At 38.0% G+C, this 20,651-nt stretch overlaps 1 protein-coding gene across 4 annotated transcripts in view; it reads right to left on the bottom strand.

Annotated features, from left to right (window-relative positions):
• Positions 1–4,443: 4,443 nt before the first annotated feature.
• The window catches only part of DECR1 (2,4-dienoyl-CoA reductase 1), a 43,536-nt gene continuing 27,328 nt past the window's right edge, over positions 4,444–20,651 (bottom strand). For all 4 annotated transcript variants that reach the window (XM_086335880.1, XM_086335878.1, XM_086335879.1 and 1 more), the window contains 5 exons: positions 13,063–13,162; positions 7,804–7,876; positions 5,797–5,943; positions 5,254–5,316; positions 4,444–5,151 (listed from right to left, as the gene is read on the bottom strand). In XM_086335880.1, the coding sequence (XP_086192006.1) occupies positions 5,092–5,151; positions 5,254–5,316; positions 5,797–5,943; positions 7,804–7,876; positions 13,063–13,162 (443 nt within the window). In that variant the 3' untranslated portion in view covers positions 4,444–5,091. The remainder of the gene's footprint in view (positions 5,152–5,253; positions 5,317–5,796; positions 5,944–7,803; positions 7,877–13,062; positions 13,163–20,651) is intronic.

Raw genomic sequence — 20,651 nt, 5'->3', positions numbered from 1 at the left:
GAGGAAGAGACAAGCTGGATGGGGAGGGACCCTCAGGGAACAGATATCAGAAGTTACTGGCAGTCCCCCAAGCACTCAGCCCAGGGCAGCCTGCGGAGGCCCCAAGCCTGATACTCCAAGGACAGAAGCAGTTTTTTGTTTTTGTTATTGGGGTTCAGTTTTACCTTCCAGTTGTTTCATATATATATTTTCTAATGTTAACCTTCTCAATTTATTTGGTATTCTTTGTTACTGCTATTTATTATTATTTTTGCCACACTGCACAACCTGCAGGATCTTGGTTCTTAGGCCAGAGGTCAGGCCTGAGTTCCTGTACTGGGAGTGCCAAGTCCAAACTCCTGGATTAACAGAAAACATCAGCACCCAGGGGCTATTAATCAAAGTAAGGTCTCCTGGAGGTCCACGTCTCACACTAAGACCCAGCTCTACCCAACCGCCTGCAATTCCCAGTGCTAGAAACTTCAGGCCAAACAACCAGAAGACAGGAATCTATCAAAAAAAAAACAAAAATGACATGACAAAAAAATACGTTACAGATGAAAGACCAAGGTAAAAATCTATAGGACTAAATACATGAAGAGGAAATAGGCAACCTGCCTGAAAAAGAATTTAGACTAATAATATTAATGTTTGAAAATCTTAGAAATAGAATGGAGGCACAGACTGAGAAAATAAAAGAAATGTTTAACAAAGACCTAGAAGAACTAAAGAACAAACAGAGATGAACAGCAAATGAAATAAAAAATACAGTAGAAGGAATTAATAGCAGAATAAATGAGACAAAGGAACAGATAAATGAGTTGGAAAATAGAATGGTGGAAATAACTGCCAAAGAGTGGAATAAAAAAAAGGGGGGGGGGGAATTGAAGACTGTCTTAGAGAACTCTGGGACAACACTAAATGCACTAACATTCGAATTAGAGGAATCTCAGAAGAAGAGAAAAGGAAAGGATGTGAGAAACTATTTGAAGATATTACAGAAAAAAATTTCCTAGCATGGGAAATAAAATAGCCACCCAAGTCTAGGAAGACCAATGAGTCCCATAAAGGATAAACCCTAGGAGAATCACATCAAGACACATATTAATCAAACTAACAAAAATTAATTCAAAATTGAATTCAGAGAAAAAATGCAGCAAGGGAAAAGCAAAAATAATATACAAGGAAATCCCCATAAGGTTCTGCAGAAGCTCTGCAGGAGAGAAGGGGGTAGGTAGCAGGATATATTTAAAGTGATGAAAAGGAAAAACATACAACCAAGATTACTCTACCCAGCAAGAATCTCATTCCGATTTGATAGGGAAATTGAAAGCTTTACAGATAAGCAAAAGCTAAGAGAATTCAACCCAACCAAACCAGCCTGAAAAACAATGCTAAAGGAACTTCTCTAGGTAGGAAACACAAAAGAAGAAAAAGAATCACATAAACAAAACAATTAACAAAACGGTAGTAAGTACATATTAATAATTACCTTATATGTAAACAGATTAAATGCTCCAGCCAAAAGACACACACTGGCTGAATGGATTAAAAAACAAGATCTGTGTATATGCTGCCTACAAGAGACCCACTTCAGACCTAGGGACACATACAGACTGAAAGTGTAGTGATGGAAAACGCTATTCCATGCAACTGGAAATCAAAAGAAATCTGGAGTTGTTTAGTTGTTAAGTCATGTCCAAGTCCTCGTGACCCCATGGACAGCAGGACACAAGGCTTCTATGTCTTCTACGGTCTCCCATAGTTTGTTCAGATTCATGTCCATCAAGTTGGTGATGCTACCTGACTATCTCATCCTCTGCCCCCGCTTCTCCTTTTGCCTTATATCTTTCCCAGCATCAGGGTCTTTTCCAATGAGTCAGCCCTTTGCATCAGGTGGCTAAAGTATTGGAGCTTCAGCTTCAGTATCAGTCCTTCCAATGAATACTCAGGATTGATTTCCTTTAGGATTGATTTACTGCTTTGATCTCCTTGCTGTCCAAGGGACTGCAGTCCAAGAAGACTCCCCAGCACCATAATTTGAAAGTATCAGTTCATCTGCACTCAGCCTTCTTTCTGGTCCAACTCTTACATCCATACATGACTACTGGGAAAACCATAGCTTTGACTAGACAGACTTTTGTGGGCAAATTGATGTGTCTACTTTTTAATACACTGTCTAGGTTTGTCATAGCCTTCCGTCCAAGGAGCAAGCATCTTTCGGTTTCATGGCTCCAGTCACTGTCCACAGTGATTTTGGAGTCCAAGAAAATAAAATCTGTCACTGTTCCCACTTTTTGCCCTTCTATTTTCCATTTTTTTTTAATGTAGAGTTTCAAGTCAGCTTATTTACTCTCCTCTTTCACCTTCACCTTCATCAAGAGGTGATGTTCCTCTTCCCTTTCTGCCATCAAAGTGGTATCATCCGCATATCTGAGGTTGTTGATATTTCTCCTGAGAACTGTGATTCCAGCTTGTGATTCATCTAGTCTAGCATTTCGTATGATGTACTCTGCATAAGTTAAAAAGACTGACAATATACAGCCTTGACATACTTCTTTCCCAATTTGGAACCAGTCCATTGTTCAATGTCCACTTCTAACTGTTGCTTCTTGACCTGCACACAGGTTTCTCAGCAGGCATGTAAGATGGTCTGGTATTTCCATCTCTTGAAGAATTTTCCACAGTTTGTTGTGACCCCACATTCAAAAGCTTTAGTATAGCCAATGAAGCAGAAGTGAAAGTCAGTCATGTCTGACTCTTTGTGACCCCATGGACTATACAATTCATTGAATTCTCCAGAATACTGGAGCAGGTAGCCTTTCCCTTCTCCAGTGGATCTTCCCAAACCAGGAATTGAACTGGGGTCTCCTGCATTGCAGGTGGATTCTTTACCAGCTGAGCCACAAGGGAAGCCCAAGACATGTTAGTCATTCAGTCATGTCCAGCTCTTTGCAACCCCAGGTATATTCCAGAAAAAAAAAACTAAAAGAACTGAAGATAGTTACATGGGAAGACAGCTTTGGAGTGGGGATTTCAGTGTACTCCTTCCTGTACAAATTATATAAACAAATTACTTTCATAAAAAATAAAGATTAAATGAAAAAAAGGCAAAATGTTGAAAATAAATATACCAAAATGTTAACAGAAGTTTTCTTTAGGAAGTTAGCTTTCAAATTTTTATTCTTTTCTATTCTCACATTTTCTACAATAATAGTTTCTTAAAAATCAAAGAGCAGAAAAACAGAAGGGCCTTATCTTTCATTTGTGTGCTTGACACTTAACATGGTGTTTTTAGTTATCTCACTTAATCCTCATCACAGCCCCGTGAAGCAGATACTGCAATTTTGAATTTTATCATGAAGAAAATGAGTGATGAAACTTACAAAAGGTCATTTATGTAACTACTGTCACTTTTTTTTCCTACACCATAATAAGTATCGATAATTTAAAAATAAAGAAGAAAGATGTGGATAGAAGAGAGAAAATGGTTATTTTTAAAGGTAAATGGAGATAGGTATGGGGTCCCAGTAAAAGGCAAAATTATCATACATGTGAAGGATACTCATTCTAAACCATTTATGTACACAATTTAATGTAATTAATGCATATAATTAACTGCCAATGTAATAAGGATTTGTATATCAGGCTTATAGTATATAAGTTCAAACAGGAAAACTAGATGCTTTTGCAGGAGGTAAGATGGAAGCTGCTGGTGCCCTCTCTTAGTAACTTAGGCAATGGAGAAAGTCAGTCTGGTGAGCATATAATGAATGATTCCTAAATGGCAAGCCACTCCAGTATTCTTGCCTGGAAAATCTTGTGGACGGGGAGTCTGGAGGGCTATGCAGTCCATGGAATCACAAAAGAGTCAGTCATGACTTAATGACTAAACAACAATAATGAAAGCAAACTACTTTTTTTAATATAAACTCAAAATTATATCTATTAAACTTGAAACTGTGGATTTTTTGCTATTTGATTCTTAGGATGACAAATTAGTCAAATTAAATATGGAATAAAATGAAATTATACACAAAAAGTTTTTATAAGCTTTGTTCATCTTTTCTACACAGAGAATACACACAATTTTTTTTAGCATTTCCTAGTCTAGTAATTTTATTTTTTTCAAAATAAGCATTTTATTAAAAATTTTTTTTTCTATTCTTTTCCAAATTCTTTTCCCATTTAGGTTATTACAGAATACTGAGCAGAGTTCCCTGTGCTATCCATCCTAAATACTGCAGTGTATACATGTCAATCCCAAACTCCCAGTCTATTCCTCCCCACCCCATCCTTCCCTTCTGATAATTGTAAGTCATAGAGAATATATACTTTAAACGCTGAGATGAAATGCTATCTACTAGGCGTTACTTTCTCTAAACTCTAGAAACAGAATGAATTACTTCCCCCTCCATAACCCTGCTGGAACCTTGTGATTCATTTATCACAATGAATCATAAATAATTATTTACAAGTTTATTTATCCTGTTAGATAATGAGTTTTAAGAGTACAAATGCTGTAGATTATTCATGGTTTATTTTTACTGCCAAATAAAACTTCTGGTTACAAAATAGGTCCTGGCAAAAACTTGTTTGAATCAATACTAAGTTAATGGAGTTAAAACTGAATTAATACTGAGTTAAAGAAGACAATTCCTAAGTACAATGAAAAGGAAATACCTTGAAAGGACAGAGTCCATTATTAGGTTTATTGTAAATCCCCTGTTTTCTTTTAGACACTGTCCCCATGTCACTGTGTCACTGAAGACAAAGGTTTAACATGTAACTTAAATGCTACTTCCACCATTAGGTTTCTCCTGATTTTCTCCAGTTACAAATATCTGTCCCTTTGTCTGCACTTCTAAGCACTTTTCAGTTCTATTAATAGCCTTTCACTTTCCTGTTTTTATTGTTTAAAAATTCTTTGAAGAGACAATATCCCATCTTATTCATCTTTTAATGTACAAGATCTACCTACCATTGGCCTAGCATATAATACACATTCCAGGAATGCGTGCTAATTAACAATTTATTAGACCTGAAAATATTCAAATCATTATAGATTGTCTGCATAATTTCCATTATAACCAAGATGAGGCCAGAGTAGTCTTAGGAGCCTTTGGTCTTCCTGATAAGTCCTTCTATTATGTCCCACTGATCCTTGGTGACCTACCACAAAAAGAAAAAGTCAATTTAATGAGGTTCTTGTGTGTTTTTAAAGCTTAGTATCCTCACTGTTAATATTGTATTATATTCACAAAATGGCATTACCTTCCTCAGACTGTTGAATTCCCCTGAAATAAGTACTTCCTCTCCACCATCAAATCTAATTACCTAAAAAATGATAATAAAAGCTGTGAAATTAACTTCTTTTAAAAAGTTTTCTGAACCATTAGCCACTTCTCCCTCCTAACTGGTTGGAATATCTCTTTGACACTTTCAATCCAAGCACAAGTTTTAAAGACAAAACTGACAATTAAACCTAAATTGATTTACCCTCCTAAAAATCCTCTCTCCATCATTTCTATGATTTCAAATTCTACCCAATTTTAAAGATCAGCTTAAAGGCACGTCTACCAGAGTTATTTGCATTTAATAAAATTAATTTATTAATGAATCAACTCCATAAGCTTAAACTATATTAGTATTTCTATATTATAAATAACATACTAAATACAGCTAATTAAATACTTTAAATCATATTTACATTCAACATCATAAGGATTGGTTCTACAATCCACCTTCCCACCCCAAATCCACCTCCCCACCCCAAATCCACCTCCCAAAAGTGTTGAGAAAGAAAACTATGCTTACAGCTCCATTAATCCAAGAAGCATAATCACTACAAAGGAAAGCAGCAAGATTTGCAAGTTCTTCTACAGTTCCCAGCCGACCACAGGGAATTCTGTCAATTATTTCTTTTTCAAATGCTCCGGTTGGGTCCAGACGGCTAAAGGCACCCTTAGAAATTAAGAAAATAGTTAGGTAACTTAAAAAAAAAAAATCCTATTTAAGAAATAAATTTGCAATAAATGGAATGTTACTAAGGCAGCCCTGTTCATATCTTACTCCCTATAAGCAAAAAGTTTTGCCAAATTCTTCCATATTCATTTTGCCTAATGCTGCTGCTGCTGCTGCTGCTAAGTCGCTTCAGTCGTGTCCAACTCTGTGCGACCCCATAGATGGAAGGCCACCAGGCTCCCCCGTCCCTGGGATTCTCCAGGCAAGAATACTGGAGTGGGTTGCCATTTCCTTCTCCAATGTATAACAGTGAAAAGTGAAAGTGAAGTCGCTCAGTCGTGTCCGACTCTTAGCGACCCCATGGACTGCAGCCCACCAGGTTCTTCATTCCATGGGATTTTCCTAAGACAGGTATAAAGAAAATCATAGACAAAGGTCTCAAACCTGGTTCTATCAGTTCTGGCTACAGAGTTTCCATACTTCAATTTTCTTTTAATTTCTTTAAAATTATATGCTTGTCGTTTGCATAAAACTCATACCTAGACTGCTAGACTAAAGCTCCTTGATGGCAAGCATCTTGTCACAACTGTTTTTATATCTTTCTCAGCACCTTTGCACACAGAAGGCACTCGGTAAATATACGTTAAATAAATAATAAAATGCAGATGACTTTCCTAGATACTGACGTCCTAGAATGAAGTTTTGATGACTGTTTAGTCCTTTTCAGACAGTGCTTAACACAGTGATACTCTGAATCAAGTATTTTAATATGTGCATTTGGATTATTTTTCCATTAATTTTATCATTTTTTATAATTTAAGTGCCAAATAAGATATTCAGTCAAGTTTCACTTAGGCAGTGTTTCTATTTTCCACCCTTCAAACTACTTAATTAATACAACCATCTTCATGTTAATATTTAACAACCCAGAACCACCTATAAGGCCAATGTTCCTTAGCATTATTTTCCATTTATATAACAATACTGGAGTGGGTAGCTATTCCATTCTCCAGGGGATCTTCCTGATCCAGGGATCAAACCCAGGTCTCCTGCATTGCAGGTGGATTCTTTACCATTTGAGGCACTAAGGAAGCCCCCTCAGTTTATTAAGTTAAAGTTAGCAAATTTCACTTGGGCCTTCAAAGCAACATTCCAGGTGGGATTAAAAATTCCTGCTTTACATGAAAACAAAAAGATGTGAGAATGAAGTTATTTGGGATAATGTGAGAGAACAGAGAGCCTGTGAACTTTTGAGCAATGTCTGTAACAGCATAAGTGATAATTATGAATTGCAATGAATATCTGATTACATGTAAAATGTATGCCATCAGAAGAATTTTTAATCCCAGAGACATGGGACTTAGATAACATACGTAACTGAGAGTTTAAAGTGAAAAGGCACAGATATGACTCAAAGAAAATGCTACCTATTTTCTACATATAAGACCAAGCTTATATGATCAATTTAGAAAGCATCTCTTAAATTTAAAATATAGTTACATTTCCATGATTTTTTAAAAAAGGACGTCGAAGTAAGAACCTGTAAAATATAGTAAAAAATAAGAAATATAATAACAGATCATTAAAGCAAATCAGACAAAATACCAAAATTCAAGGCATAGAAGATCCCAAAAATATTATATTAAGACACTGAAATAGACCTTATGAAGGAGTTGTGTAACTACTATTTTCTTTCCCAGCTCCTTATTTCTTATGTTGGATAATAGCAAAACCCTCTTCCCTTCTACCAGGGCTCCAAACTCCGGTATCCTTGGAAAATGCTGCATATTTCAGAATGTATCTATTAGTCGTCCACTTCTTAATCACTCAAAATGTGATCATAAGCAAACCAAAACTTACTTTGGTTTTTATAGGCCCCGGCTGAATCACATTGAATCTCATTCCATATTTACCCCATTCAGCTGCAAGAGACCTAAAAATTAAAACAAACAGTACAGATTTCTAAAATACTATACTATAAATTACAAATACTATTAACCAAGACTTAATACATGCTTACTACATGCCAGAGACTACAGCTCCAGTAGGTAAATACTACTATTATTCCCTATGTTACAGACAAGGAAACTGAGGCACAGAGAAAATAAATCATTTGCTCTGGGTCGTATGGCTAGTGAGTCAACTTCTAGCAGTCTAGCGCAAGAGTTTGTGCCCTTAATCACACTCTTCTGTACTACGTAATATTTACATTTTAGTGTCCTAAGCACTATGCTAGACTACCTACCATTCACATTTTAGTATGAAGACCAATATCAGTATACATATTTTAAAAGGGTATCATTATTTAGCATAAAGAACTGAAAGGATCATGTCTCTTCCTCACATTTTCTGGAGTTCAGTCCTGCACCTATAACGTTCAATGCAACTTTACTTACAGTACATTAGATCACAGTGTCTGCAACATTACAAGTGCCTTCATCAAGTAAAAGATGGAAACTGTGCAATATGTGCCAATATGACTCAGAGGAAGAAGTACCCATCTCTACCAGGAGTAAGAGGGAAGCCTTCCTTCAGGAGGTGGTAATTGAGCTGACACTTGAAGAAGGATTAGGAGGTTTTTGTGGGAGTACGGGGAAAAGAGAAGAGGATGGAAAATATTGGAAGGGAGGGTGGAGAAAAGAAGACTGCCCAGGTATGTGGGCCAGTGGGTATGCAGGACAAAGGCATAACAACACGCAGTCTCCAGGACCTAAAAGACCTTATCTGGTGTGACTGTGCTACAAGGTATGGAAGACGGCTGAAGGGAACTCAGGCTGGGGAAGAACATACAGAGTTATTGAGCATCTATTATGTGCAATTCACTGTGTAGTAATATAATATCAAAAAAGCAGCACAGGCTCATGGCCCTTAAAGAACAGGAAATTGAAATATCTAATAAGATCTAGACAAAACAAATATAGATATTGTACAAATGGTGTCAAAATAGTCAAGTTCTAAGCTCTTATTTCCACTATCATTTGACCTTAAAAATGGTAATTATCTCTATTCAGACTAAGTTTAAACTGCTGAGTAAAGTACAATTTTGTCTCCCAAAGAAATGTGTATTATTAGTTTATATGTTACAAAGTACCTTAAAACTACTCAAAAGAGAGAATTGTGTAGCTCAGCAGGAACTGAGCATTGGTTATGTACCAGATCTTGCTGAGCAATGAGCAAGATGAATAAGATCTGCTTTCTTCTCTCACAGTACACAGATCCTCGTGGGGAAGTTATACAGCTTTAATAATATATTAAAAATGGTCTACCATGCCCTTTTCTGTGCACCTTCATTTTAGAATCTATAACACAAGATGGCATTTATTAATGTGTTACTCTTCTCATTAGATTAGCATAAACATGCAAAGGGTTATTGTTGTTCAGTCACTAAGTCCTATCTGACTCTTTGAGACCCCATGGACTGCAGAACACCAGGCTTCCCTGTCCTTCACTATCTCTCAGAGTTTGCTCAAATTTATGTCCATTGAGTCAGTGATGCCATCCAACCACCTCATCCTCTGCCACCCCTCTTCTCCTTTTGCCTTCAATATTCCCCAGCATCAGAATCTCTTCCAATGAGTCAGCTCTTCCCATCAGGTGATCAAAGTATTGGAGTTTCAGCTTCAAAACCAGTCCTGCCAATAATGGGTTGATTATCTTTAGGACTGACTGGTTTGATCTCCACACAGTCCAAGAGACTCTCATGAGTCTTCTCCAGCACCACAGTTTGAAAGCATCAATTCTTTAGTGCTCAGCCTTCTTTATGGTCCAACTCTCACATCTGTACATGACTACTGGAAAAACCATAGCTTTTCTATATTGACCTAAATCAGCAAAGTGATGTCTTTGCTTTTAATTTTGTGCCTGCAGTCACCATCTGCAATGATTCTGGAGCCCAAGAAAATAAAGTTTGTCACAGCTCCCAATTTTCCCTATTTGTCATAAAGTGATGGGACCAGATGCCATGATCTTTGTTTATTGAATGTTGAATTTCAAGACAGCTTTTTCACTCTCCTCTTTCACCTTCATCAAGAGGTTCTTTAGTTCCTTTTCACTTTCTACCATTAGAGTGGTATCATCTGCATATCTGAGGCTGTTGTTATTTCTTTCAGTAATCTTGATTCCAGCTTCTGATTCATCTAGTCTGGCATTTTGCATGAGTATTCTGCATCGAAGTTAAACAAACAGGGTGACAATATACAGCCTTGTCGTACTCCTTTTCCAATTGTAAACCAGTTACTTGTTCCATGTAAGGTTCTAACTGTTGGTTCTTGACCCTCATACGGGTTTCGCAGGAGATAAGTAAGGCGGTCTGGTAGCCCCATCTCTTTAAGAATTTTCCAGTTTGTTGTGATCCACACAGTCAAAGGCTTTAGCACAGACAATGAAGCAGAAGTAGATGTTTTTCTGGAACTCTCTTGCTTTTGCTATGATCCATTGAATGCTGTCAATTTGATCTCTGGTTGCTCTGCCTTTTCTAAACCCATCTTGTACATCTGGAAGTTCCCAGTTCATGTACTGCTGAAGCCTAGCTTGGAGAATTTTGAGCATCACTTACTACCATGTGAAATGAGCACAATTGTGTGGTAGTTTGAGCATTCTTTGGCATCACCCTTCTTTGGGTTTGGAATGAAAACACATTTTCCAGTCCTGTGGCCACTGCTAAGTTTTCCATATTTGCTGATATACTGAGTGTGGTACTTTAACAACATCAACTTTAAGGATTTGAAATAGTTCAGCTGGAATTCCATTGCTTCCACCAGCTTTGTTTATAGGAATACTTCCTAAGGCCCATTTGACTTCACACTGCAGAATGTCGAGCTCTACGTGAGTGACACCATCATGGTTATCCCGGCCATTAAGACCTTTTTTGTATAGTTCTTCTGTGTATTCTTTCGCCCTCTTCTTAATCTCTTCTGCTACTGTTAGGTCCTTACTGTTTCCATCATCTGCCGTGCCCAACCTAACATGAAATGTTCCCTTGATATCTCCAATTTTCTTGAAGAGATCTCTAGTCACTTCCATTCTATTGTTTTCCTCATCTACTTCTTTGCATTGTTCATTTAAGAAGGGCTTCTTATCTCTCCTTCCTCTTCTCTAAAACTTTGCATTCAGTTGGGTGTATCCTCGGAGAAGGCGATGGCACCCCACTCCAGTACTCTTGCCTGGAAAATCCCATGGACAGAGGAGCCTGGTGGGCTGCAGTCCAGGAGGTCACTAAGAGTCGGACATGACTGAGCGACTTCACTTTCACTTTTCACTTTCATGCATTGGAGAAGGAAATGGCAACCCACTCCAGTGTTCTTGCCTGGAGAATCCCAGGGATCGGGGAGCCTGGTGGGCTGCCGTCTATGGGGTCGCACAGAGTCGGACATGACTGAAGTGACTTAGCAGCAGCAGTAGGGTGTGTCCTTCCCCTTCTCCCTTGCTTTTTGCTTCTCTTCTTTCCTCAGCTATTTATAAGCCCTCCTCAGACAACCATTTTGCCTTCTTGCATTTCTTTTCTTGGGGAATGGTTTTGGTCACTTCATCACATGCAATGTTATAAACCTCCGTCCATAATTCTTCAGACACTCTGTCTACCAGATCTAGTCCCTCAAATCCATTCGTCACCTCCGCTGTATAATCATAAATGATTTGATTTAGGTCATACCTGAATGGCCTAGTGGTTTTCCCTACTTTCTTCAATTTAAGTCTGAATTCTGCAATAAGGAGCTGATGATCTGAGTCACAATCATCTCCAGGTCTTGTTTTTGCTAACTGCATAGAGCTTCTTCATCTTTGGCTGCAAAGTATATAATCAATCTAATTTTGGTATTGACCATTTGGTGGCATCCATGTGTAGAGTGGTCTCTTGTGTTGTTGGAAGAGGGTGTTTGCTATGACCAGTGCGTTCTCTTGACAAAAATTATGTTAGCCTTTGTCCTGCTTCCTTTTGTGCTCCAAGGCCAAGCTTGCCTGTTACTCCAAGAAATGAGAAAAAATATCCCAGAAGAGGTGGGATATGAGAGCTCTGAAGGGAGGTGAAATCTATTATAGCAAATTCTAACAACAGCACAATCTAGGCATAGATATATGAAAGTGCATGATGTGTTTAAGTAAGTATAGAGCTCAGAAATATCAGTGATTAAAGCAGAGGAAAAATGGTAAAAGAATACAAGCTCGGTGAGAATGAGGATTGTTCTATTTCCATTACTACCATATCCCTCTACCTGGTAGAAGTGCCATGTACACAAAAGGTACACGATAGATATTGATCTAACAAGCCAATGAATACAGAAAGGCCAAAGGCAAGTCCATTTAGAATATCATACTGAGTTTTGGCTTTTATTCCAAAGATGAATAGAAATATGATATAAGGTTTTTAGCTAGGGAATTGTAACAGCAGACATACATTGTTAGAAAGATGAATCTGGTGGGAACATGAATAAAAAATAAACTGGCAGCAGAGAAGCATATTATGGGGCTATTACAATAAGAAGAAAAGCAATGATAAGAACTTACATTAAAACAAAGACATTGGGAAGTCCAATGGGGAACAGATTCAAAAAGCAATCATATACTGCTGAGAAAAAGCTGAAAGACCTGATAAGTGGTCACTGTCTATGCTAGTCTATTAATCCTGTATAATAGTATAGTCAGTACAATAGAAGGATGAAAGCATATTTAAGGGAGGTCAGAGAGGGTACAAGTAGAGATACATGGACACTCCAGTCTAAGTTCCTATCAGCCCTTTTCTCAAACTTTATAATATAGTCGTACTGGATCAGTGATTAAAATTAAGTAATAATTAGTTTCTCAGTCTCAGTAACCACAATGCAAGGGTTCAATGGCCGCTTGTAGCTCCTGAAGAGTACAGATCTACAGAATAGTTTAATCACTACAGAGAATTCTAATGGACAGTGCAGCTAATAGAAAAATAAGACCTATTCATGAGACCCAGTGTCTCCTGGCAAATCCAAATTAGTCATTGTTTTAGTTTTCTCTGGAAAGAAACAAAAAAGCAGGAATTTAGTTGCACAGGCTTTCAAAGCATGTCATCTTCAGGGACAAGATTAACCTGAAAGTACTTATTAGATTACTATATACCCAGTAATAGAAGATTAACAAGATAGTACTCACTTGTTCAAGGCCTCCACTCCTGCCTTGGCAGAAGCACTTGGTACTACAAAACCTGATCCAGTCTCAGCATAGATGGTGGTAATAGCAAGAAATGATGCTCCTAATATTTTTAAATGATACAGTAATTAACAATACAGCTAAACCAATTCACATCAGGAAAACATTTAAAATAACGGGATCTGGTTCAAGAGGGTATAACCAAAACAGAAGAATTTTTTAAAACTTTACTAAGGCTAAATTAATGAAACAGTAATCTAATAAAAGTGTCTCATCTTTCTTTGCTAGTAATTTTGCTGTCATTCAGGATGGCCCAATCTTAATCAAAATTCTATACCAGCTGAGTCAATACCTAGGCTCAAATCTCAGAGGCCCTGCATACAGCTGGATAGGATTTCCATTAGCTATCCTCCCATTTGCTGCTGCTGCTGCTAAGTCACCTCAGTCGTGTCCGACTCTGTGTGACCCCAGAGACGGCAGCCCACCAGGCTCCCCCGTCCCTGGGATTCTCCAGGCAAGAACACTGGAGTGCGTTGCCATTTCCTTCTCCAATGCATGAAAGTGAAAAGTGAAAGTGAAGTCACTCAGTCGTGTCCGACTCTTAGCAACCCCATGGACTGCAGCCTACCAGGCTCCTCCATCCATGGGATTTTCCAGGCAAGAGTACTGGAGTGGGGTGCCATTGCCTTCTCCGATCCACCCATTTAAACAGGAATAAATCAGAACTAAAACTAAATTAGCAGGGACTTCTGCCTTCAGCACCATGGACTTGCCTTCCTCCTGAAACATAAAGAAACTGTAGCAAGTATATGATACAACTATTTTCAGATACTGTTTAGCAGGGAGGGAAGACAGCAATTTCTGAGAGAAGAAAAACAAATGAAATGAGCCCTAAGATCACATTTTACATAAAGGTACTATACATATACTACAGTATGTACTCCATATATATATACATATTATAGTGTATATTACAATCTATGTAGTATATATCATATATACATATGTCATATAGACTGTGGCATGCTGCTGCTGCTGACTCGCTTCAGTTGTGTCTGACTCTGTGCGACCGCATAGATGGCAGCCTACCAGGCTCTGCTGTCCCTGGGATTCTCCAGGCAAGAACACTGGAGTGGGTTGCCATTTCTTTCTCCAGTGCATGAAAGTGAAAAGTGAAAGTGAAGTCACTCAGTTGTGTCCAACTCTTCCCGACCCCAAGGACTGCAGCCCACCAGGCTCCTCTGATCCATGGAATTTTCCAGGCAAAAGTACTGGAGTGGGTTGCCATTGCCTTCTCCAGACTGTGGCATAAGGAGTGGGAAAACAGTAAAATATAGCATTATCACTGTGTTTAGGAGACAGACTGGAGTTTGGGGAGAATGAGGAAGTTTGAATTTGTGAGGAGATTAACCCCAAAGAGAAAAGTATGTAAAGACAGAGCCTCATAAATCGGCATAGTCTATCCTTGAGTCTGGTCAGACACCAAAATGTACTTGTTAGGCTGAGCGTCCATAAGGCCAGGCGAAGAGTAGCTACCTGGGAGTCATAAACGGAACAATTCCCTGAGTACACATAGGCTGGGAGATAAGCGAGTCCACGTAGCCTTGTTGAGTATCAGAGCTTTCAGTGGAAAGTTCAGAAGGGCTGTGCATCAGTAGGAGGGTGTTTGTTGTTCAGCTGCTAAGTTGTGTCCGACTCTTTGCAACCCCATGGACTGCAGCACCCCAGGCTTCCCTATCCTTTACCAACTCCTAGAGTCTGCTCAAATTCATGTCCACTGAGTCAGTGACACCATCCAACCATCTCATTCTCTGTTGCCCCCTTCTCCTCCTGCCTGCAATCCTTCCCACCATCAGGATCTTTTCCAGTGAGTTGCCTCTTCATATCAGGTGGCCAAAGTAGGAGGATTTAATTAGCCCAAAATAAAGCCTACTCTAGACTCACCTGATCCACAAGCTTTTAATTCAAAAGGAAATAGAAGTGCATACACATATGGACATACCACATACACACACACACATGCACACAGCTCAATGACATAAGATTTATAGCACACAACCCAAAATCACTACACACGAAAAGACACAGAAACAACCAGGGAAAAAATCAGATAATAGACAGTCTCTCAGAAACGACACAAAGGAGAGAATCAGCAGATGAAGACCTTTCAGATGATATTGTACACTGAACAGCTACATGCAAAAAAAAAGATTAGAACATATCCTCACATTGTATTCAAAAATAAACCAAAAATGAATTAAAGGTCTAAATGTAAGACCTAAAACTATAACAGTCCTAGAAGAGAATAAGGGAGAACACTCTCTGACATAAATCATAGCAATATTTTTTTAGATCTGTTTCCTTAGACAAAAGAATAAAGGCAAAAATTAACAAATGGGACATAATTAAACTTAAAAGCTTTTGTACAACAAAGAAAACCATGAACAAAATGAAAGAAAAACCTACTAAATGGGAAAAAATACTGACAAATAAGATAACCAATAAGGGGCTAATAACCAAAATAAGTAAATAACACATACAACTCAATATTAAATAAACCAAACAACTCAATTAAAGAATGGGCAAAAGACCTGAATAATCTATTTCCAACGAAGATATACAGATCTCCAGCAGGCATAAGAAAAATGCTCAACATTACTAATCATCAGAGAAATATAAATCAAAACCACAATGAGATATCACCTCACACCTGTAAGAATGGCTATCACCAAAAGTCTACAAATAACAAATGTTGGCAAGGATGTAGAGAAAAAGAAACCCTAATATGTTGTTGATGGGACTATAAATTGGTGCAGCCATTATTGAAAACAGTATGGAGTCCTCAAAAAATTAAAAGTAGAATTACCACATGATCCAGTAATTCCATTGTTGGAAAGAAATGAAATGAAGAAAAGGAATATACTAATTAGAAAAGATACCTGCACCCCAATGTTCATAGTGGCATTATTTACAATTGGCAAGATATGGAAGCAATCTTAAGCATTCCTCAACAGATGAATGAATAAAGAAAATGTGATGTATATATACACAATGGAATATCACTCAGCCATAAAAAAGAACAAAATTGTGACATCGGCAACAACATGAATGGTCCGAAAGAGTATCATGCTTAAGGAAATAAGTCAGAGAAAGACAAATGCTGTACGTTATTGCATATATTTGGAACCTAAAATCTAACATGGACCGTACCGTGTGCTCAGTTGTGTCTGACTCTCTGCGACCCCATGGACTGATGCCCACCAGGCTCCCCTGTCCAGGGAATTTTCCAGGCAAGAATCCTGGAGTGGGTTGCCATTTCCTTCTCCAAAATCTAAAATAAATGAATATATATGACAAAACAGAAGCAGGCCCATGGATATAGAGACCAAACTAGTGGTCACCAGTGAGGTGAAAAAGAAGGGAGTGGTGAGATAGGAATACAGGGTTGAGACACAAACTGCTGGGTATAAAATAAGCAATGAGGACACATTGCACAGCACAGGAAAACACAGCCACTATTTTGTAGTAACTTTAAATGGAGTATAATCCGTAACAATATTGAATCACTATGTTATACACCTGAAACTAACAGAATATTTTAAATCAACTATACTTACAATTTTTTTTTAAAGATAGTAGAAAAGACTTCTGTTCAAGACGTCAGAATAGAAGTATGTGCGCTCATCTCCTCCTGCGAGACCACCATAATCACAACTAGTAATTGCACAACCCTCAACAGAAGGACACTGGAGCCCACCAGAAAAAGATACTCCAAAGCATATTCTTTGTCTTTGGACAAAGCTGCAGGGAGGTGGTAGGAGGGGCACAATCATGATAAAATCAAATCACAACCCCACTGGATGGGCAACCCAGAAACTGGAGAAAAATAATACCAAAGAAGTTCTCCTACTGTAGTGACGGTTCTAAACCCCACGTCAGGCTTCCAACCTGGGGATCCAACAGAGGGACTGGAATCCCCAGGGAATCTGACCTTGAAGGCCAGAGGGATCTGATTACAAGACTTCCACAGGACTGGGGGAAACGGAGACTCCAGTCTTGAAGGTCACAAACAAAATCTTGTGTGAACCAAGACTCAGAGAAATGCAGCAGTAACCACCACCCCCCACGCCCCAACACAGGAGACTGAAGCAAAACTACCTGCCAGTGTTGGAGGGTCTCCTGTGCATGTGTGGGTCAGCAGAAGCTCACGACAGGAGGCAGGGAAGAGGCAGCAGCAGTCTCAGAAGGTCCCCCTTGATGTAAACCCTCTTGAAGGTCACCAGTAACCAGACCAAGAGCCCATGACCCAAGGGTTGGATTGGCTCAGGCCAAAACACGACCAGGGAGGGGACGCAATCCCACTCATCAGCAGATAATTGGATTAAAGCTGTTCTGAGCAAGGCTCTGCCCACTAGAGCAAGACCAGTTTTTCCCACCACCAGTCCCTCCCATCAGGAAGCTTACACAAGACTCTCCATCAGCGGGCAGACAGAGGAAACAAGAAGAACCACAGTCCCACTGTGACTAAAACAAAAGCCACATTACAGAAAGTTAATCAGCATGAAAAAGCAGGAAGTTGTGTCCAGATGAAGGGACAAGATCAAACCCCAGGAAAACAACTAAATGAAGTGGAGATAGGTAACCTCCCAGAAAAAGAATTCAGAATGATAGTGAATATGATTCAGAATCTTGGAAAAAGAACAGAAGACCTACAAGAACTAAAGAACAAACAAACAGAGATGAATAATACACTAGAAGGAATCCACAGCAGAATAACTGAGGCTGAAGAACAGATAAATGACCTGGAAGACAGAACGGTAGAAATCACTGCCACAGAACAAAATATAGAAAATAGAATGAAAAGAAATGAAGACTGCCTAAGAGACCTTAAGGACAACATTAAACACATCAACATTTGCATTACAGGGGTCCCAGAAGAAGAGAGACAGAAAGGATCTAAGAAAATATTTGAAGAACTAATAGCTGAAAACTTCTCTAACATGGGAAAAGAAGTAGTCAGCCAAGTCCAGGAAGCACAGAAAGTCCCAGGCAGGATAAACCCCAGGAGGAACACACCAAGACACAGTAATCAAACTGACAAAAATTAAAGACAGAGATAAAATGTTAAAAGCAACAAGGGGGAAATGACAAATAACCTACAAGGAAACTCCCATTAGGCTATCAGCTGATTTCTTAACTAAACTTGTAAACCAGAAGAGAGTGGCATGATATATTTAAAGTGATGAAAGGGAAGCAACTACCATCAAGAATACTCTACCAAGCAAAACTCTCCTTCGTGTTTGATGGAGAAATCAAAAGCTTTCCAGACAAGCAAAAGTTAAGAGAACTCAGCACCACCAAATCAACTTTACAACAAATGCTAAAGGAACTTGTCTAGGCAGAAAACAAGAAAAGGAAAAGATCTACCTATAGAAAATAAACCCAAAACAAGAAAACAGTAATAGGATCATATATATTGATAATTAACTTAAATGTAAATGGAGTAAATGTACCAACCAAAAGACATAGACTGGCTGAGCAGATGAAAACATGTGCATGTAGGCACTTCCACTCACCACATCACTCTGCTTGATCCCCCAAATTGTATGTAATTATTTTATATTCTTAGGTTAATCATGTTCCCATTATGGCTTGCAACAGTAATTATCTTTCATTTTTTATTTGGCTACTGATTGTGAAAACTGATCAACATCTTTTACTATTGTGACTATGTAACCATTACTCACTTAGTACCATGGTATCACGACTGGTCAACAGAAAATAGAAATCTGTATCACCAAAAGTAGCATTTAATAGAAAAACCTGTAATCATTTTTAAAAATCCAGATGCATATCAGTATTACCTTGGAATTCTTTGAAAAATACAAATGTCCAGGTGTTACTTGTTTTTTTTTTTTTTTTGCCAGTTTCAGATATGTGTCTAATGAGCAGCCATGTTTAAAGACAACTGAACTCTATGAGGATCTTTTACTTTTATCTAGCTTGTTTCACATTCTCTATTGTACATTCAGTGCTCCCATTTCATTTAGTTTATGTTTTCCAGTTTCTCCACCTTCTCTTTTTTTTTCTAATGTTCTTTCTCAAGCCTTTAACAAGCATAGTAGAAAATCTTTTGTATACAAGGCTTCCCCGATAGCTCAGTTGGTAAAGAATCCACCTGCAATGCAGGAGACCCTGGTTCAATTCCTGGGTCAGAAAGATCCCCTGAAGAAGGGAAAGGCTACCCAATCCAGTATTCTGGCCTGGAGAATTCCATGGATTATAGAGTCCATGGGGTCGCAAAGAGTTGGCCACAACTGAGTGACTTTCACTTTCAGATATGTATAATATATATATTTTTGAAGATTTATGAATTTTTGCCTAACTAAAAAATTTATGACATTTTGATTTCACCTGATTGACTTAGTGTGAATAGAATGCTAGATTTCTAATTTTAAAAATAGATATGCAACAAGAAACAAAGGTTTACTACATAGCACAGGGAACAAAGTCAATATCTTATTATAACCTATAATGGAAAATAATTTCCAAAATAATATATGTGTATATGTATAACTGAATCACACAAGAAAGGAATTCTACTTCTTGAAATTTAGTAATGTTTACCTTTTTGTCAGTTTTTCTAAATGTCCTATGGAAACCAAATAACAAATGAAATACAAAATTTTAAATATAGTTCTGTAGGATATAAGATTAATATAAATATAAAACTATTATATTTAAATTATTAATGACATCATTCAAGACACATCTATTCTTATTTTTTCTGTAACTGATAAAATATTCTCAGAGAAATATTAATATGTCTCACTATGATTATATATTTTTTCCTTTTCCCTTACATTTCTTCTCAGCTTTGCTTTATATATCTTTGTTTCTCTGTTGTTAGGTGTGTAATGATTTATGATGTCTATCTCCTTTGTGAATTGTACCTTTTATCATTAAAAATATCATTTTTGTTTAAAAAAACAAAAGATGGAAGAAAAAATGATATTGTAAGTATTCTAAAATATTTCAAGGAAAACATGAGTATAATTAGAAATACAAAAGTAGAACCAAATAGAACTTCTAACACTAAAAAACATCTGAAATGAAAAATCAAATAAATGGTCTTAGTTGCAGAAGAAAAGATCCATGCTCTTGAAGATACCACAAATATCAAGCATGGAAAATAAAGGACAAAGAAGGGATAAAAATTGAGGGGAAAAAAAAGGCAGAACGTCAATGAGCTGTGGCAGTATCTAGCATGTTAACATATATATAATTGAAGTCCCAGAATAAAGGAACAGAAAAATCATTTGGAGAAATAAAGACTGCAAATGTGCTATATTTGGTAAAAACTACAACCTCTAGAGACCAGATGGAGAAGACAATGGCACCCCACTCCAGTACTCTTGCCTGGAAAATCCCATGGATGGAGGAGCCTGGTGGGCTACATCCATGGGGTCGCTAAGAATCGGACACGACTGAGCGATTTCACTTTCACTTTTCACTTTCACACATTGGAGAAGGATATGGCAACCCACTCCAGTGTTCTTGCCTGGAGAATCCCAGGGACGGGGGAGCCTAGT

The sequence above is a fragment of the Bos grunniens genome, chromosome 14, assembly GCF_055505025.1.
Source record: "Bos grunniens cultivar Pamir isolate PY7600 chromosome 14, Bosgru_T2T1.0, whole genome shotgun sequence".
Lineage (NCBI taxonomy): Eukaryota > Metazoa > Chordata > Mammalia > Artiodactyla > Bovidae > Bos > Bos grunniens.
The sequence above is the reverse complement of the archived record's forward strand: the minus strand, read 5'-3'. Positions and strand labels throughout refer to the sequence as shown.